The sequence below is a fragment of the Homalodisca vitripennis genome, chromosome 8, assembly GCF_021130785.1.
Source record: "Homalodisca vitripennis isolate AUS2020 chromosome 8, UT_GWSS_2.1, whole genome shotgun sequence".
Taxonomy (NCBI): Eukaryota; Metazoa; Arthropoda; class Insecta; order Hemiptera; family Cicadellidae; genus Homalodisca; species Homalodisca vitripennis.
The window spans coordinates 6,374,314-6,394,467 of NC_060214.1; the positions used below are offsets into that span (position 1 = coordinate 6,374,314).

General features: G+C 35.5%; 2 protein-coding genes across 2 annotated transcripts; one reads left to right on the forward strand and one right to left on the reverse strand.

Annotated features, from left to right (window-relative positions):
* Positions 1-570: 570 nt before the first annotated feature.
* LOC124367233 (CLIP domain-containing serine protease 2-like) lies at positions 571-9,142 on the reverse strand. Its single transcript, XM_046823912.1, has 6 exons — positions 8,942-9,142; positions 6,597-6,746; positions 6,435-6,516; positions 4,066-4,280; positions 2,587-2,700; positions 571-955 (listed from the first exon to the last, which is right to left on the reverse strand). The coding sequence occupies exons 1-6, from the start codon at positions 9,069-9,071 to the stop codon at positions 585-587; spliced, it is 1,062 nt and encodes a 353-aa protein (XP_046679868.1). The 5' UTR covers positions 9,072-9,142; the 3' UTR covers positions 571-584.
* Positions 9,143-10,758: 1,616 nt separating this feature from the next.
* Positions 10,759-18,659, forward strand: LOC124367088 (CLIP domain-containing serine protease 2-like). Its single transcript, XM_046823741.1, has 6 exons — positions 10,759-10,922; positions 12,701-12,847; positions 12,932-13,013; positions 15,221-15,435; positions 15,880-15,990; positions 18,275-18,659. The coding sequence occupies exons 1-6, from the start codon at positions 10,838-10,840 to the stop codon at positions 18,652-18,654; spliced, it is 1,020 nt and encodes a 339-aa protein (XP_046679697.1). The 5' UTR covers positions 10,759-10,837; the 3' UTR covers positions 18,655-18,659.
* The last annotated feature ends 1,495 nt before the right edge of the window (positions 18,660-20,154 follow it).

Here is a 20,154-nt window from a genome sequence, read left to right on the forward strand (position 1 = left end):
TCCAAAAGCCCCTTGAGGCTTAAGTGAGGCTTACGCATGGCAATAGGCTAACTCTTAGAAGAATAAGAAGGCATTCTTGGAATTAAGGGAACTCATTGGGACATTTCTCCATGTAAATGTTCCAAAAATCCAACATTCAATATTATATAGCTATGAAAAATGTTTTTCCACTTGTATATACTGATATTTCTAAATTTTTAAGACATAAAATAAAACATATCAAACTTTTTTAAACATATAAAACTTATACGATGTCTACGAATTTTTAATTCAGCTTAATTTTACCTTCCGCTTACAGCAGCGTCTGAATTCCTGCAATTTGGAATCCACGTCCGTCCTGAGTGATCTAAAAAAAAGTCGGCGACAAGACGATCAGAACAAACTCTGAAATGGAACTTAACTCAACATTTGCATTGAATCAACTCTTCCCTCCGTGGCTATGTTACGTATATGATCACTGCTTGTAAAGGATATGTTCCTTTTACACATCCGTGACCTTACATGCTGTCTAAGTAGTTGTGTTAAAAATATGCACCAGATCTAACTCACTTCTTTCAAAAATACTATAAATTACCTTTCCAGCTTTATTCACCAATAGTATCCAAAATCCAAGTCATATACGAGGAAACCCTCGTGAACACGTCTGGACATGAAAAACGTTTGCGTTTCCCCGAAATTTGGGACGCTAACCCGACAATGAACAGTTTTGAAACATCCCCTCTTCTATCAAGAGGTACTTGGGCCATCAGAGGCACGCCGGTCTCTCCTGAGCACAGGCCAATTTCTTTAATTCCATTTGTGCAGATAAACTTGTTGCTCACTGCCCACATGCAGTTCGTCTCTCCGCCTGGACAGAGACTCTCCTTGACAAGCTCGTTGCTCCATATATTTTCACAATCTTTTTGGGCGACCATTGGTACCCTCATTGTTTGTAGAGGAGAGTTTGAAATATCATCTGAAAACACAACCTTATTTTAAATATATTTTATCATTAAAAAGTCATACAGAATTTTAAAGAGTGTTAGCACACAGATCTGTGTGGAATTGTGAAATCACACCAAATAATATCAATTGTTAAAAATTAGTATATATTTTAACTTGCATTAAGGAACAACATCGTTTGTCTCGATAATTTCTTTGTCTTTTTAGGATGGGTAAATGTTAAATTGACCATTGCTGCGACGAGTAATATTGAAAAGCAACCAAAGAGCCACAAAACACAAAATATAACTAAAACAGATATACCTGCACCCTCTAGGCTAAAATTGTTTAGAAGTTCTATGACTGAATTTCTTTCAGCAAGAAAATTCAGATCAGAGAAAGCTCTGAACTCGATTCCAAAATTGAGGTAAAGAATCTAACCAAAAATTGCGAAAACAAGACTATCTAAATTACACAACATCAAAAAAGTAATACATATAATATCTAATGCTAGATATGCCAGTTTATGTACAAACAACATATACAACATAAGTTACACCCAAATCGATTTGTATAAAACAAAAAGTGCCAACATACGCAAACTCTATGTACAAAAACTGGTGGCAAGGACTCAATTAGGCAGGTCAGCTGGAAACAAAGACGACGCTGTGCCCAAAATTCAAAGAGAAACATAATTTAGCAGAGGAAGAAGAGGAAGAGGAAAGAGGAGAAATGTGGTAAACTGGTAGCACTAATTTGCTTCTCTGTCAAACCCAACACCATATTAGTTGCCGGTGGCATAGTGATTTTGGATACTGCAGTTATCGCAAGATAACCGAATCAAGCATCGTCGACCGTGGCTGCTGCTTGGATGAGTGACCACTAAGCGATCCTGCCCTTGCAAGCAATCCTTCGGAAGTCACCTTTAAGGCGTTGGTCTCCGGGTTTTGTTAGAGAGGGTTTATTATTCCTAAGTTTTCCTGTTAAAATAAGACCTTTTTTGACTTCTCCACTTATTGAATTACATAAAACACAAAGCTTCAACAAAGAATACAAGAACTATATACAGACACCTAGCAAGGTGGCAAGGACTCTACTTGATATAATATCTCAGCAGGAAAACAAAAATACGCAATGTCTGGAATCAAAGATGAATCTTGTTGAAGAAGGAAAAGAGGGTGTAAACTGGTCACAGTTTTGTTTTTTTTTTTTTTTTTTTTTTTTGTTTTTTTTACTATCCTGCTGCCCTCTCACCTCTCTTCCTCATGCTTTCTCTTTGATTTCATGCACCTAAAAACCACACCGCTTTAGATCCAGGAGAATATCTACTTGATTTTTTGCTACCGGAGTGTCTACACGTACATCATACGCACATGTTTTGCTATGGCTCTGTACTGAACCTGACGTTTCGCTTTTAAGAATGCATAATATTCTAGCCGTTCAAGTTTTTTAAGTTGTCGCAATTGTATTATTGGTATTTGATTCAAGAGATTTATAGTGTAAATTAAAAAGAATGATTTTATCTCACCTAACTACATTTAGAAGCTTTGGATAAAGTCTGTTATGTTTAGAAATTAAATATGATTGCCAAATACAATATTTCTTTAATAATATTTCTTTAAATAATATTATTCGCCTAAGAATTACAAAAACATTATTAATTACCTGTCAAATGCGGTCTTCCCAATCCGGCAATTTCCAAAAGTTTGTGTTCCAGGAACTGTGTATCTTTGGCAAACGCAGGAAGACATATCGGAGTTAAGCGAGTGGCGCTTGTGTCTGTAAATTTACAAGAGGTAAATTATTATACTTATCAGTTCGCTATTGACCATTTTAATTAATATTTCGTTAATTAAATCGCTAAGTATGAGGTAATCAGTCGATTTTTTTCATTAACTGAGAAATCAAATGTATTTCAGGTATGAGTAGTAGGCATTTTCTTTCTCGCTTCTCCCTCCACTCTCCAAATGTTTTAGGAATAAAGTAAATCAGATATTAGTCGATGTTTTTCCTTAACTGAGAAATCAAATGTATTTTAAATATGTATTGGAGGCATTTCTTTCTCGTTTCTCCCTCCACTTTCCAAGTAATTGAGTAATTGACCAATGTAAATCAAGTAATTAGTCTGGCATTGGTGAACTGAGACAAGTGTCTTTCCTATTATTCCTTTTCTCTCCTATTTTTATTCCTTTCACTGTTTATCTTTGCTTATACTGTTGGCAATTAATACAATAATTACTACTTAACATGGCGATTTCCATTTCCGATATTAACAAAGAATACATGATTTTAGAGGTTTATGTAATAACATGAAGTAATACTTACCAAACGCTTGCCTTATTTGACCAAATTGTATAACAACATTCGCACGTCAGTTGTATTAACATGCTTCCTTTAAAAGTAAAATAATAGTAGTTCCATTGCCCTTAAAATTTAGTTTGAGAAGTTTCTGCAGTTTTAATTTCCCTGAAAGTCATTTTTTCATTTATTTTCGAAGGTGCCACTATTATGCAATTGATAATAATACCATACACAATAAATTACACTATAATTAGAAGGTCTGACCTTTAAGTGATAACAACACTTTGAAAGTGAAAGTCGTTAAAGTTCAAAACAAATAGTTCATGATCATTTTTATGATGTATATAATAAAACTTACCTACATTGACCGTATACAGCTCTAATTGACCCACAACCAGATACGAAGGGATAATTCGATCCAAATGTTGAATTCAGCTCCATTTTACTTTCCACTTCCTGTAGCGTGTGAAATCCGACACTGGCACAGATTGACGACTCCTGCAATCTGGAGTCCACACCGGTCAGATGAGATAAAATAATCAAGGACTACGACGATGTTCAAAACGTGTCTCAATTGCGCCCTCTTTTTCTCGAATATGCTGGAAGCTGCTGGATAATCTATTTTGTAGTTTCTGATGTCGAAATGATGCAAAGAGTTCGTTTTGACGTCTTCATCGTGGACCTTTTTTGGATCTACTCAGACGGACGTGGACTCCAGACTCAAGGAGTCAAGTCTATGACAGTATCAGTATTGACATGTTGCACTAAGTTGAAAGCGGAATGGCACTAAACTCAATACTTAAAAAAAAACCCAATAGACGACGGAGGAAGATCTTACTTTACCATTATATTTATGAACGTGTTTCTGCAAGCGGATCAATGCTATGTCGTTCTGTTGATGGAGTCCATCCTCCCTTGACTTGTAGTCCGGATGGATGATAACTTTCTCACCACATGTCCGGTGTACGGGCTGATCAGAGGGCTCAGAACACGAACATGCGTCATCATCGCAAGTCAGCGAGTTGAGCAAGCTCTGCTCACCGAGCGTGACTGTGATTCTGAGAACAGATTGCTACAAGTATTTTACTTCACCACTTCAGCCGTCTAACCACGTGCTTAAGTCTACAGAATTAACTAGACAATTTGGCAACTGTCTATTTGACCCTCTTACGGACAAAACAGCTTACGGGTGCCACATTTTTCGAGAGACATGTTTTTCTTCATATTTAAAACGTTTTAAAACTAGCTTTACCCAAAATCGTTTCATAAAATAAAATAAAAATTTACTTTAATTGAATTATCCTATCTGCCCTTATCCGTACGTTTGAAGTGCCCATGATCATGTGAAGAACATGAGAGAAAGTGACGAAATAGGTAGTGCAGAGACGGACTGCCCTTTTACTTTATCACCCTAAAATCAATACAGGTCTAAGCCTTGGCTAAGAGGAATTTATGTACCAAGTTTCAATTGTCTAGGATCTTCTTACCATTAGTTATCGAGCAGACGGGCTGACCTTTTGACACCAAAAACAATAAAGTTCTGTTTAGACCCTTTCTATCAAGAGTTATCACTCAGGCAGAGAGGGGGTCAACTACTCGATTGCAAAAAGGTCCTTTCGGGTCCTTAAAAAAGACTCAGCATCATTCTGAGTTTCAAGGTTCCACCGCGTATGCCGGGAGTCCACGAAGTTCCATTTAGTTGTGGCGCTGCCCACATTGGGTAGTAACGTTTAATATCTATAAGAGCGAGTAAAAATATTAAATCCACGAAATTTCCAAAAGATGGAAATAATTTGTCAAAGCGGTTCACAGTTTCAAAACCAATCTTGTAACAGATTCGACAGGCTTCTAAAAATCCCTACTATTATTTAAAGATAATATAAGAAACCCTACAAATAATAGAGAAAAATAATAATTTCAACAAAGAAGATGGCATCAAATTATCGAAAAATTGGCAACCTGTTATAAAAAACCCATAATGGTTAGTATTTGGTTAGGCATCAGCCAATCACGATAAAGCTCTGCCCCATGAACTTATTTGTGACAAATGCTTGTTATAAGCTTGAAGTAAGCTTAACATCTTACTGATGTAATCCCTTTATACCGTGCCTGAAATGCCTCAAAAATTTAATTTAGTAAGCGATGTTCGACGCGGTCTGAACCTGAAACCTGACTGAGCTCAATTAAATGTGCATTATCTTATTACTATTAAATATTTATTTCCTGTTGGAATGAATGAATACAAGTGACATTCGACCTAGGGGATATTCACATTTACACAAAATGCAGAAAAATTAACAGATGAAAAAAGAGAATTTTTTTAATTAAGACACAATAGTGGAGATTTTATGCGCTCAAAAGTATGTTGAAGTACGTTTATTACAAAGTCCTCAATAACGAACATTTCCTTTTCCAAGCGTGATGTACACTTCCCCTTCTAAATTAACACATGCAAGGCATTATTTTAACTATTTATCTCATATTTTATGAACTAAAATAGATGTATATAAGTTATAAATATTTATAAAGCATGGTTCTGCATTTTTCATTCATTTACCTAAACAATAACGTTGTATATTTATTTTATTTATTTTTCATTCCAACCGCAATGTCAATACATATATGACAATATAAACAGATGGTACAGTAAGTATATGAAACATGTGGAATTAGAGATGAGTAAAAGATGATAAACTATTATAAAAGTGTTCAAGCAGATTGCCAAGTAATAGATCTCATATAGGTAATAACAAAATACAGTAGGGCAAATAAACTACGAACTAGAAGAGGCCTATGACAAAGTATACAATAAATTAACAAAAAAATAACTCACAGGAACAAATCAAAGAGAAAGCAAATAATAACAAACTGATTTGTACGTTATGTGATTTGTGTGTGTGCGTGCGTGCCTATATGTTTCTGAGAGTGAATGTTCTTGAAAGGAGTCATGTTTGATGAGTTGAAAGAGATGTCTTGACTTTGCTTTTGAACGTTCACAGGTTACCGAAGAAGAAGTATACATATATACATATACTCTATAGGAACGGAGTTACCTAGCCGATGAGATCTTGCAGTAGGTCCAGACTTCAAATTTGTTCGGTGGTGGTTGTGAGCAAAGTAAAACTGGGGAAACAGATCTGATCGGTAGATCAGATTGAAAATATATTCAATGTAAACTTAATAATGTAGCAATTACTAACCAATATACGTACTTTGCTCCTAGAGAGACACAGTGGGCAGCTGTTAGCACGAACCGGTCACTGATTATGGCGCCCCCGCATCGTACTTTGCTACCTGAAACGATTACGACCACTCAAGGCGGGCTTTCATTTCACTCCAAAATGGTGACGTCATGTTGACTAAGAAATACTTGCCGTCTTCATTAAAGCTGTTGATAAGGGCCATCCACGGATATTGTTTCCACTCTGCACCCTTTGCGCTAGGGGTTAGGATCTCCTCCGAACCCTTTCTCACTCCGCAGGTGTCAATCGGTACCACCTTCCAGTTGTTGTGTTTTCTACTGTCTGAGGACAGAGGTTAGGGTTAAACATATATTAACACCATTTTTAATTATATTCTCTGTAAATTATACCATTACCATTGTATAAACAGTGAAACAATAAAAGTGTTAATTGAAGTTATGGTTCTGAATAAATGTTTCGCTTGCTCATGCGAGTTAGATGAATGCAACAGGTTTTCTGCTGGATTATTTTTGCTGGAATATTTAATTCAAACCTTTCAAATACCTTTCATAAAATCAGAAAACTAGTAAAAAGACAATTACATATTGTTTGTGAAAACAAATTGATTTCATACTAAAGGTTTTTTATTAAAGCACATATTGGTGTTTTTATTATATATATTTTTTTTAATTTAACTTTTTTAGTCATAAAATAATGTAAATTGCGGCATTTTCTGAAGCTCGAAAACATATATACTGCAAAAATTCAAAATTTATCTCCAACCTTTTTTATTTGGGCTCAAGTAAAGGTGGCATAAATTGTAAAAAACTTTTTTCCTCATATAAGTTTTTAAACTGCCAACTTAAAAATCTATTCCATTAAGATTCTTGAACATTATTCCGACCAAAACTCGATTTCACCACCATAAGACATCATCCAGCCTAAATGTACCTCGGGTCTTGGATCTTCTGCCTTTTGTTCTTGGAAGATTCTATAATTTATCTATACTACAATTTTTAGTGTAAATTAAATTAAGGGAAATTTATATTTGAAGAGTGTTGAGTATTATATTCGAGTACTTGCAATGAATTAAATTGGCTTAAAAATTAAATTAAATTAAATTGAAATTGATCGGATCCTTTAACATATCCCAATTGTGTTTACAATCCTTCAAAATGATTAAATTTATTTCGAATAAATCAGTGATTTCCGGGTTATCTTTTGATTCTTGAAAATTACCATTGAATTCTCGAATATACATATACGTGCGAATGTATATGTATATACATACAAATAACTACTTTCTAAATATTTTTGGATGACTTCGTTACCCCTTGCATTGCATATTAAAATTATTTTACAAGTGTTTTTAAAACCCTAGTCATATAGTATCACGTATATAAAGTTTTATTAATAATAATTAATAACGTTGAAAATATAAATATATTTATAACTCATAAAGAGTAGACTAACAGTTGTGGAAATTGTGGACATCAGTCCTGTAATGTTATAAAATACACAGCTGCTGTCCGTTGAAGCTTAGTGGTTTCAAGGTTAGCCTAGACTCTCTAAGGTTGGTTAGTACTGGAACCAGTAAACAGAGTTCGCTAGTGTTGCGCCAAATCCAGTAAACTCTAGTTCTAACTTTGTCCGTAGGATAGCGCTGTGAACTGGTTACAGTGCGATTTCTGTATTTTTACGTTTTCTGTGGTGTTTGACTTCCAAGCTATCATCCCAGGGAAACAGGTTCGAATCTCGGTGTAGCCGTGGAATGTGTACAAAATGATTATGTGCTAGAACTTGAGATTAGCCACAAAATACAACTAATGATAAATCAAATGGTTAGTATGGGGGTAGTAAATTAATAAAAATATACATAAAGCAGCTGAAATAGATTAAACAATAAAAATTATATTAGAAAGTCAATTTTTAAAGTCACTGGCAAAGCTTTGATTTTACTACGCACTCTCTTGTTGCAGTAACCTCCGGAAACGTAAGGGTCTTAGATGTGGCGCGAATTTCAAACCTATTAATACTAACCATATTCATACTAAAAAAAGTAATAATATTTGGTTTGTAATCAATTTACCCGAATTGTTCAATTGTTTTAGATTGCAAAGCATTATAAAATATACATCAACAATTGTCATGCATCATGAAAGGTATTAATAAGATAAAAAAACTAAGAAAACTGTTAAATTAAACATGAATATATATGGCAATGTGGATAAATCGGCCTAAAATTAAAAGTTGTAACTCGACAACAAGGACTGTAAAGAATGTATATTCTAAATAAACACATAAATGTATTTTGACAGTTGACATTTTTATATTAATACTGCTGGATAACCTCTCAGCCAATCAGAAACGAGGTATAATGAGTAACTAGCGCTCCTTTCGGTGTGGTTCCCAACTAGCGCGCAACCCGATAAAGTGTTTTTCCTGTTAACGCATGTGAGTTGAACAATGACCAAATTGAACCAAGGCGCCTTAATGTGAGATAAATAATTAATTGTTTTTAACCAATGGCAACTTACTAGCATTGTAGAACTTGGGTGAGTTACAGCCAAAAACGTCAGCAATGTGTACTATCAAAAATAAAATCACAGCTCCTAGTGCAATCCGGGATTGTGTCATAGTAAACCATTGCTTCAATAACTGTTCCATACTTGTATGGAAAAATACAAGCAAGTGGAACTTGTGGCTGTTAAAAACTTTTAACTTGAAACCCGTAAAACTGACGATGAACAGATTGTTGTCGGTGAATTAATGAGTGCTGTTTTATCACATTTTTATTGCCTATTGTGTAGAGTGTTGTGAGTGATTATCACGTTTCTCTTGTATCTCTCAGACTCTTTTAAGAAGGAAGAAGCGACAGGCAGACAATTTCATATATCTTGTCTAGTTTCCAAAAAGAGGTTTAGGCTCTTCGGTAAAGAATCTAATACCTTTTAAGGAAGATGCCATAAAAATGACCATCTATTTAGTTTTTAACTAACAACCTTTGGAAAACAAGAATAATTAGAGTGAATCTAAATGTTCCCCGAGTAATGGATGAGAGTTCATTTCACTCTTACTTATATTGAAATGACGCAAAAACGTAGCCAGGAAAAAGTTTGGGGGGGCCAGACAACTGACATTTTTTCCGTAGGCCCCATTTTGTTCCTTAAAATTTTCTTGGCCCGTTTCTTTGTGGAGAACGATTTTTCAGCAGTACATGTCGGTCATGCTGAATTATTTAAATAATAATAATCGTTTACTGACAAAATTATATTGAAAAAAATGAAAATTTGGGGGGTCTTTAGCCCTTGGACCCCTTGCTGGCTACGTCCTTGAAATTAAGCTTCATAGGTCAGTGTTTTCCCAAGATATCGTGCGGACAGATGGACAGACAGAGTATACAGGAGTCAGAAATGCAATTTTCTCAGCCTACTGAAAAGTGTCGTTCAACAATGTTCACCCAAATCCCAAGGAGGAAGATGCCCACCTTATCTTGTGTACATACAAATAAATCTATACAAAGGAGTATCGAAGGAGGTGTAACAAAGGTCTTACCGACCTATCGAAGGAAATAACTGCAATATTTGTTAAAATATCAAATCACTGTATCCAATTTCTTTACACATTTGTTTATTCAACGAGTTGCTCATTGCTGTCATGGTTACCAGTAAGGCAGATGTGAAACCTTTCACTAACGTTCAGCAAAACCAATTGAAAGACTGCAACATAACGACTTGACAAGAACGTATCCATACAAAAATTTTGAGGGGTTCAGACGACTGGTATTTTCTTGTAGTTGACGGAGAGTAAGACCCCATTTTGTTCCTTAAAAAGTGCATGACCCCTTGCTTTGTTGAGAACTATTTCTTAGCAGTACATGGCAGTAATACTGAATCATTTTAATAATAACAATCAATTACTAAAAAGTAAGAAAAACTTGAAAATTTTGGGGGTCGGGCCCCTTGGACCCCCTTGCTGGTTACGTCCCTGGAACTTGATGTTGCCTATGTAAATAGAGGTTGATGTAACATCAAGGTCAGTTCGGTCTCGACCTATTGTGTATTGTGTTAATGGATGGACGGAAATTTTCCCAGCTCCTCGAGTAGGGGCTTCGCTAACGCTCAGCCAATAAATAACAGCCTGTTGGAATGATTGTGAACAATAAGTCTCTTTCTAGTTTCCTTCAATATTCTGTCGATTTAAGTGACAGTCGCGTGATAACCAATCGTTAATTTCAGCACAATACCCAATAAAAAAGTAATTACACTTTTTGTTCATTAATCTGCTCCAAATGCCATCCATGTACAAAAACCAGTTTATCAGGTCATAAAGTTGAATTGTCGTGTATAATTATTGGACGGTATCATTAAGAGAACATACCCTACCATTATGATTCGGACGTCAGACTTTCCTTTATTGAAAGTCAGTTCAGAATGAACATCGGCGCAGTGGTCGCACTGGTATTGGTTCATGTCGCTACCATTGTTTGTTGTAACTCGCCTACATTCTACAATGCGAGTAAGTTGTCAGTTAAGTGAATTACTTAAGTAAGTAATCTAATTATCACTAAATATGGCAGTTTTATGTACGTTAGAGATTGGCGTAAGTAATGGTAGTACACAAAAACTATCAAAACGTCCATAAGAATATAATTTTATCCTCTCTCGCTTTGTTAATATTTGTAAATAATATTTTTTTAACATTTCATAAACTGTTAATGCTAATAACTTGAAACTTGGAATTTATGTTAAGTTAATAAACATGACTCTACCGTTTCACAATGCTGACGTTTAAAACTTTTGAAAATTAAATACTTTGAAAACCGTGATCGCTATGAAAACTTTGAAAGAATGAAAACTTGTTTTAAATTGAGTCCCAAATCCAATGGAGCGGTCTTTCTATGAATTGGTTCAAAAACAAAAGAGTTATGGCTATTTTAATGGTTGTGTTTGCTCTTTTTTATGGGTCGGATAGGACGGATCCAAGAGCAAGTATTTACTTGAAGTACGAGAAATATTTTTGTAATAGGGAATCTTAATTTTTACATACCCAATGGTATATACGTACACCATTTGAAAATGGTATAATATAATGTAAAATACTTCGTCCAAAATTTTCTCTAAAAGTGTTCTTAAAACCAGTGTTGGGGAACTTTTACCTAATGTGCTGACTGGTATAGTTATATTTATCTGTGTATCTGATAATATTACTTCCTCAACAGCTGTTTCAATCATCTGTTAATTTGGGTATACCAAACCAGATTTGGGTATAAGTGAGAAATTATGGCTGAAGCACCATGTTATGATATTGTTGAAGAAAGAAAATTACAAGTAGAGCTGTCACAATCAAAATGTAACATTACTAAATCTAGCAATTGTGTATTGGCATACATTTCTTCTTTTTTCGTGGAAATTTAAGAATAAATTAAAAATCTATAGTTATCTTTTTTGTGGGAGAAGCGGTAGTAGACTAGTCTAAGCCTGAAGGCGCGTGACTTTGGGGCTGAATTAGAGATAGCGCAGGTTCGAACCTACCTTTCATCGAGGGCACGATACGGCTAACAAGGGTAAGCCCCCACGTTATTATTTCCCAAGCCCATTTCCCTTACAATAACAAAACCACATAAATTGATTTATTTCAAATTGATCTTAAATTTCATTCGCATTCAATTCCTTTTGTAAACAATTTCAAACAAACATTTTTCAGTTGGTACAAGTAGTTTCTGCTAAAAAAATACGATATTTTTTCTTTTAAGACTTGACTCCTGGAATCTGGAGACATCTTCGTCGACGAAAGTCGGCAACGAAGACGTTCAAATGAACATATACATCTTTTCGACATCAGAGTCTGAGACACCATCCATATCAGACGCTGTAATAAAAAGGAAAGCGAACTGGAGATGGTTAACTCAACATTCAAATTAAATTAACTCTTCCTATCATAGCTACGTTATGTATAGAAAACCCGGTTTCTCCACCGTACTTAGATATCATGTCAGAATATCGTAGTGTACTCAATCGTGCACCTGATGAGACAATGCCAATTCACCTATTCATAGTTGTCTCTGACGTCGAAACGGTGTTAAGATTTGTTTTGTGACCGACTTTCTTTGATCTCTTCAGACGAACTCTTGTCCAGATTCCAGAAGTCAAGTCATATACCAGACGCTGCAATAAAAAGGAAGGTGAACTGGAGGTAAACTCAACATTCAAATTGAATTAACCCTTCCTATCACAGCTACGTTATGTGTAGAAAACCCTTTCACTTTTCCTCTCACCATAAACGTTTTCTTTCAGAGTATAGACAGCACCATAATTGGAAGCTGCTGCCCATTGACGAATGTGGATTGCGAAACAGCAGAGCTTCCAGAGTGATGGAGAGAAAGACCGCCGAGTGGGCCCAGTATCCTTGGATCGCTCTCATCTACAGCTACAGCGAGGAGGGCAAGTATATACTTGGCCAATATTTATAGTCTTCATTTCGGCTCATCGCAAAAACCCTTCATAATTGTTATCTATTTGTTCCAGGAGACAGTATACGATGCGGCGGTGTCATCATCAACAGGAGGTACGTCCTCACGGCTGCCCACTGCATATATCCGGAAGGATGGTAGGTATGTTATCACCATGTTGGTGGTAAGTTGTTAATTATACGTGTTTGTTACATAAGGAACATTGCTGACTTGTAAACCGCATTTTGGTTCATAAAATTTTGCACGGTTATAATCAGATAGAGCACAACGTTCTCTCTCATGTTCAACAGCTTTCGCTAAGGACATTGCGCCTCTTCCGTGGCAGGATATCCAGGATGGGTAAGGCTGGATCTAGGGATCGACTTCTTTAAATCCCACGAGGAAATATGACGGGCACTGTATCGGTTTTGTCGCCTTGGAAGGAAGAGAGACTACCTCTGTTCCAGCCTCTTCCGGTCAAAGGTGGCAGGGAAGACCGTAGAAGAAAATAACCCTCATAACTAGGTAATTTAACCCTAAGGGAGCCCCACCCACTCTAACACTCATCCTCCACAGTTGACTAGACCTATTGACCAGCTCTTACTTCGTTGATATCTCGAAATGTTCCTTTTGTCATGTACCACTTCTGGACATCCATTGGGTTGTGCACATTAAAGTGTAACATTGGTCTTTACTGTGTCCATCATTATAGGTTGTAATGGGTAGGTTAGGTTAGGTTAGTTTATGTTAGGTTAGGTTAGGTTAGGTTAGGTTAGGTTAGGTTGGGTTAGGCTAGGTTAGGTTATGTAAACCAACCGGAAGAGAAACCTCCTTATTCCGTCATAAAAACCGTTCAGTAGGCATTCGCGTACTCCCAAACCGAAATGTACATTTAAGATAGTGCACGATGTGTATGGGCAATTTAAAAACTCGGAATGTTGTTAATAATTTATAGTTTTGGACAACAACAAAAATACTGTTAACATGTTCTTTCCTTTAAGTTTATTATTGATGCTGTGTGGTTCGTCAGGATAACAGGTGTGTGAACATTTGCTATCGTTAATGTTACAAAGTAAAAACACAAAGTTTCGAGAATTGCTGTCTATCATCTTTATCAATTGTAGAAACCCTAAGAGACCAATTGCACACAAAATTAAACACTGATCAATATGTGGTGATGAACTCGTCCAAGTCGTAAGTAATAACATAATACGTAGTTCATCAAAAATTCAAGTCTGAAGGTCCAGAATGATAGAAGGAGGTATTTAGTTAGGTTAGGTTGTGTTAAGTAACGTTAGGTTACGTTTTAGTGCTAAGACAGGTAATGTTGAGTTAGTTTAGGTGAGGTTAGGTCAGGTTACGTTAGTTTAGGTGAGGTTAAGTTAGATGAGATTAGGTTAGGTTAGGTTAGAATAGTATGGGTTAGGTTATGTTACGTTAAGTTAGGCTAGGTTAGATTGAGTTAGGTTAGGTTAGGTTATGCTAGGCTAGTTTAGGTTAGGTTATGATAGTTTTATTTTTGGTGGGGTTAGGTTAGGTTAGAATAGAATAGGATTGGTTGGGTTATGTTAGGTTGAGTCAGGTGAGTACAATTAAGCTTAAGTTAGGTTTTGTTGCGTAAGGTTAGATTAGGTTAGGTTACGTTTGTTATGTTAACGTGGCATCGTAAAGAACAAACCCACTGAATAAGACATTTACCTGAGCACATCAAAGAGAAACACCAGTGTTCATTTGCACTAATTGTCTGTTACTTGGCCAGGTGACTTTAAGAAATGGATCCTATTGGTAAATTACAGGTATGGCATATCTTTGTCTTCGGTTAAAGTTTTTGAGGAGTCCTGCTCCTGACAAAGTCAAAAAGAATGTTAGTGCAGTATGAGTACCCGAGGATTTGGAGTGGAAGCTAAATCTGAGAATCATAGTTATTTTATGGAAACTTAAGTCAATGTACAATACTTCCAAAAGATAGCTATAGTAGTAAGAGTTTATTCATAATGTTGATTTTTTATCTCTTCAGACGAACATGACTTCAGTGTTCAGGAATGAAGTCTGCGACAGTGCCAGGTACCACATGCTGCAATAAAAGTAAGGTTAAATGGAGCTAAAATCAACATTTAAACTTCCAAAGGTTAACAAAATTACGGTTGTCATAAATTGATAAATCTAAATATAATTTATACAGGACTTATTTCAAAGTATCCACAAGTTTAGTAAGTTCATGGAGATTTTTTTATATTAAAAAGTGTCACTAAGATAGCACATGCCCCGTCCCTTCTCACAAAATATAAAGAAAACATAAAATTCTTTATCACATAACTTATTAGGTAAAAAACTCTTGTGTTTTATAACTCATTATGCCTGACAGGATCACCGTTACCCTAGGAGAGTATACTTTGCTCGACCCTTTGACTTGCGGTGATGATGCCTGCAGTTGTTCTGAAGCCTATGATCTGCCCGTACACCGAACATGTGCCGAAGAAACTATCACCCACCCATATTACACTTCAAGACCTGACGGACTCCATGAAGAAAACGACATCGCATTGATTCGTTTGAACGATCCGATTCCTAGCTATAAAGGTATGATTTAATGGTACTTGTCGTTTGTAACGATTAACATGATCGGCTGAGCGTTAGCGAAGACTTTCATTTAGGCAACATCAAGTTCGATGATGGCGCATGTCACTCCATGTCATTTAGTTGGCAGTAGTGTACATTTTTACATTGGTCTTATGGGTAACCATGATGGCAACGAGAAAATCACAGGAGAATTAAATCTGTGAACAAACTGAGTCATATGACGTAAATTATATCTCAGAGAATCCTGCTTCAATTTTAGTGACGGTAGGAGATCTTGTGATATCAATGTATGAGATAATAACAATTATTACCAATGGCAGTATAAATAAAAACTATCAAAGTAAAGTAGACAGCTGCTGGTTTGTACACTTAGTATCAATTACAATAACAATAAGCTACATTAATAACACTGACTAATATATAATATTTTGTCATTATTTGCAGGCACTGCTGCCAATCATATAACTCCAATATGTTTGCCAGCATTTGCTGAATCTTCAAAATATTTTGAGGATAAATTGTTGGAAGTTGTTGGATGGGGACAAATGCATTCAGGTAAAATATTTTTCTTCTTTATAGGGGATTTATATTTTACTAGTGTGTTGATTATGAAGGACATTTTCCATTGTTCAGTGATACAAAGTATCAGCAACACTACGTTTCGAGACCTACATTCTGATCTCTTCTTCAGGTGGATCTCCTTCCACAAAGAAAAAGTGTTCATTTGGTTGATTTAAATACACAGTGTGTTCATTTGAAAACTTCAAACTCGTATTAAAAGACTTATAGCTCAAGTATCACAATTCTGTAAACGGGAGTGTATAGTACTGATTGGGGGAACAAAAACAATATTTTCAAAATGGGGGTGCTCACCCCCATTCCCCCCGTACTCAAAGCCAAAATTTGGAAATGGCAACTAATACCTTGTAACACCATAAATTGAAACTCATAAAAAAATTCTGTATTTTGGTTTTAAAAAAATTGAAATCGGACAACCGAGCCGTTTTATATCAGCAGCCAATAATGTAATTTCACATATTGCAATTATTAGTCTACAAACTACTGTACTACTGCTAACAACACAACACTATTACTTACTGAATGCAATGATATTGCCAAAAAAGCAAAAGGTTTTGTGTAATATTAACATAATTACTAATTTCCCTATCAGTATTTGTAAGTAAACAGGACAAGCAAGTGTCTTATCATTCTTTTATCTTTCTTATCTACAGTATTTTTCGGACTGGTCCGGTAAGCGGCTATCCATGGTCATGTTTCAACGCACCAAACATTTTGCAATGCATTGTAAACGGTTTGGCCGATTTCATTTTTTTACCAAAATACAGCATTTTTTATGAGCTTCAATTTATGATGTCATAATAATAAACTATCTTGATAGAAAGGTACTTAAATAAAAGAGACAGCATCAAATTATAAAAAGGCTGGCAGCCTCTGATCACTGTTGGTCTTATTAGTTGTTGACTGACAAATCTTCAGCCAATCACAAGAGAGCTCATCTTCAACTCACCTGTACAAATGGATGCGTATTATTGGCAGTTTCGGCGTAAAATCTGTTGACTGGAATTTTTTTAACGAGGCCGAAATATTTCCAAACATTTAATTTGTGAGCGATTTTTCGATGTTTAGCCTTTAGCATTTGGATACTACAGTCTCCTAATTTGTTTTATTTGTTTGAATACTGATTTTTTGTAGTATATTGCGACTTATGACGGCAATTGTGCCATACTGCACATAGCTCGGCAATTCAAGACCTAAAACAATAATAGTCCTATTCTTAACGGCGTGATCCTTGCCTTTAAATCTCGTTGCACACATCCACAACTCTGCATCCACCGACAGTGCATCATTGGGATTTCTAACGTCGTCTACGATGAATTTTTAAAATACTAATAATAATAATCTCTTTATTGCATTCTTTTAAAAATTTCTACATCGTATCGAAATCGTCAATAGTTTGTCAATTTAAAACGATATTATCTACACATTCACGCAACCTCATACTCACAATTCATACAATCATTCAAGACACAATCGCACTGACCTCAGATCCATCACTCTCAAATATCCCAGCGGCTTATCATGAATTCATCAACAGAGTAGAAAGCCTTGGACTCCAAAAGGAGTATGAGACGCGTTTTAAATTGATATTGATTATTGGAAATTTTGATTTCTTCAGGGAGCCTGTTGATTTATCTGACACCAACTTCTTGCGATAGATGTTGCGCTAATGTCAATCTGCGTTGATGAGTTCGAAAGTTGGCCCTGCCTCTAGTTTCATATTGATGAACGTCACTGCCACGAATCAAGGTGCACCTTGATCTGCAGTACATGATCACCTCAAAAATATAGATACAGGGCAAAGTCACCAATCTCAACTCCCTACACGACTCTCTATAATTCAAATTTTCAGTGATTCTGACAGCTTTTTTCTGGAGTCTAAAGACGCCAAAAAATCATTGATGTTTATTAATAATTTATTTTGGGTCCACGCTTTATTTTGCTGCCAATCATGTCTCGTTCCAGCAGGCCCAGAGGCTTTTAATCACACACAGTGGAGTCGCTTGAATCTAACCTCTTTCCGTTTCAGAATCTTGGCAAATATGTGTGAAAACATGTTCATTGTAACAACATAGTATAATGTTGAATATAGTATAAGTATTAAGCTAAAAGCAAGCAATATGCTAGACATTTTTATCTTGCTTTAAAATTGTATAGTACCTAGCAATATTCACTTTAAAGAACCCTCTAGGTACTGCTGTGATTTCTTTAAAATAGAATCATTGAATTGCAATTTAAGCTCACTGCTGTATGATTGCAGACGCTTACCTACAAACGATCACTGTGCCGCTAGTGGCACAGGAAAGGTGTGAAAATATGTGGAACAACGCCCTCGTCAAGAGGAAGTTTTGCCCGGGTGGTCGGCCGGAGTGCATGAAGACCATCACTGAACAGTTCATCTGCGCGAGTGGGATCAGAGGAAGAGGGTTGTGCACGGGGGACTCTGGAGTACCCCTGATGGTACACATCCCTCTCGACAGAAAAAGCAGGAGTACAAAGACTTTCGTGGTCGGGGTTGCATCCCACGTTATAGGAGACCAAAATTCAGACTACGATGCAGATTGTGGCAGCGGTGTACCAGACGTTTTTACCAGGGTGTCTGAATACATGACTTGGATTCTGGATAATATAAAAGAGTAAACTGAGAAGTGCCATTTGTTTTTCCAACAAGATCATCATTCCTCTACTACCCTATTGTTTTTGACGACGAAAGGTTTTAAAGGATTTCGGACATTTGCCTTCGCTATATGTTACAACATGTATAACGCTACGTTTCGAGGATTGAAATCTACCCTCTTCGTCAGGTGCAGGAAATTTAATGCGTAACAGTCTACTGAAAACGCCACACGCTGTAGGTTGTAGGTACTTGTTATTCATTATATTTCTTACACCTGATGAATAAATAAATAAATTCCCTTCCCCATAGCATAACATCCTTAGAGAGTAGTCCTCGGTTCGTAGCGTCGCTAAGGGAGCACTATCTGGGGCGGATGGTTGGGGCGGGGCGCATATGTCTCTTTCGCTGCGGTTGCACTGGCATGAGTAGGGTGTGTGAGGGTAGTGTGTTTCTTATATTCACTGTATACAAGTAAATGTTATTATTTTGTGTGAGTATGTGTTTATAATGTTTTTAATCATTATACATTTTTGTTAGTTTATATTCTTCAATAAAGTTGTACTTTTTGTTATTCATGTGGAAAACGTTTACAGCAAAATGTTTAGTTTTATTATTATTTAAAATTAAGAATATTGGTTCTAGTTACGATATGAGATTAAATGTAAGAAAGGGCCATGAGGCCCTAATTTCACCTCAAATAAAGAAATATTTTATATTTCATTTCATATATATTTTCATATTTCATTTTATATTTCGTTTCATATTTCATTTCATATATATTTTCATATTTCATTTTATATTTATTTTCATATTTCATTTATATTTCATTTTATATTTCATTTCATATTTATTTTCATATTTCATTTCATTTCAATAACTACGTTTTGAGACTTGATTATGTTAACATTACACATAAGAATCTCGTAAATATTAGGTATTAAGAAAAATCTAAAAAGATTTTGGATATGTGTGAGGTATATATTTCAAAGGAGTGCATCTTTCACGGTTCTACGGCTATAATGTGGTTATAAAAATGGTTTAAATTTAACATTGCTTTTGTGAGAATAAAATGAACATGCTCTATTACCTTTTTGTCCCAAAATCATTATGATTATTCCTTGGAGTGAGAGGGACTTTGGTCGGATAATGACGCAATATTAAGTAGCCCTTAGTGATTAAGGGTCCTTAATAAATGAAAATCTAAAGTCCTAACTTAAAATAGAACCACTTAAGTCCTCAAAAAAGATTGTTTATATGAGAAACACAAATTAAAACTTACACGTTCTAGTTATTTTTTAATATGTACCGTTTTACTGGCACATGAGGGGTTAGCTTTGAAATTTAAATTTTTGTGAAGGTTCAAAAAAAAGGAAAAGAAAATCTTCTGAAATAAATAAAGTTCAAACTAAAATAAAACTTCTTCTTGAAAATAATTGCTGGATTTAAAATTAAAATAAAAACTTCTTGATTACTTTTAAGTTCTAACTTGTAATATATTCGTTACTCAAAATGTACTAAGTTCT

Coding starts and splice junctions, on each gene's coding strand:
- LOC124367233 (XM_046823912.1), bottom strand. CDS start 9,071: ATGGAACAGTTATTGAAGCAATGGTTTACTATGACACAATCCCGGATT. Junction 6,517..6,596: donor CAACAGCTTTAATGAAGACG/GCAAGTATTTCT, acceptor TAATCGTTTCAG/GTAGCAAAGTACGATGCGGG. Junction 4,281..6,434: donor TGTGTCTCTCTAGGAGCAAA/GTACGTATATTG, acceptor ATCTGTTCTCAG/AATCACAGTCACGCTCGGTG.
- LOC124367088 (XM_046823741.1), top strand. CDS start 10,838: ATGAACATCGGCGCAGTGGTCGCACTGGTATTGGTTCATGTCGCTACC. Junction 13,014..15,220: donor TGCATATATCCGGAAGGATG/GTAGGTATGTTA, acceptor TATGCCTGACAG/GATCACCGTTACCCTAGGAG. Junction 15,436..15,879: donor TCCGATTCCTAGCTATAAAG/GTATGATTTAAT, acceptor CATTATTTGCAG/GCACTGCTGCCAATCATATA.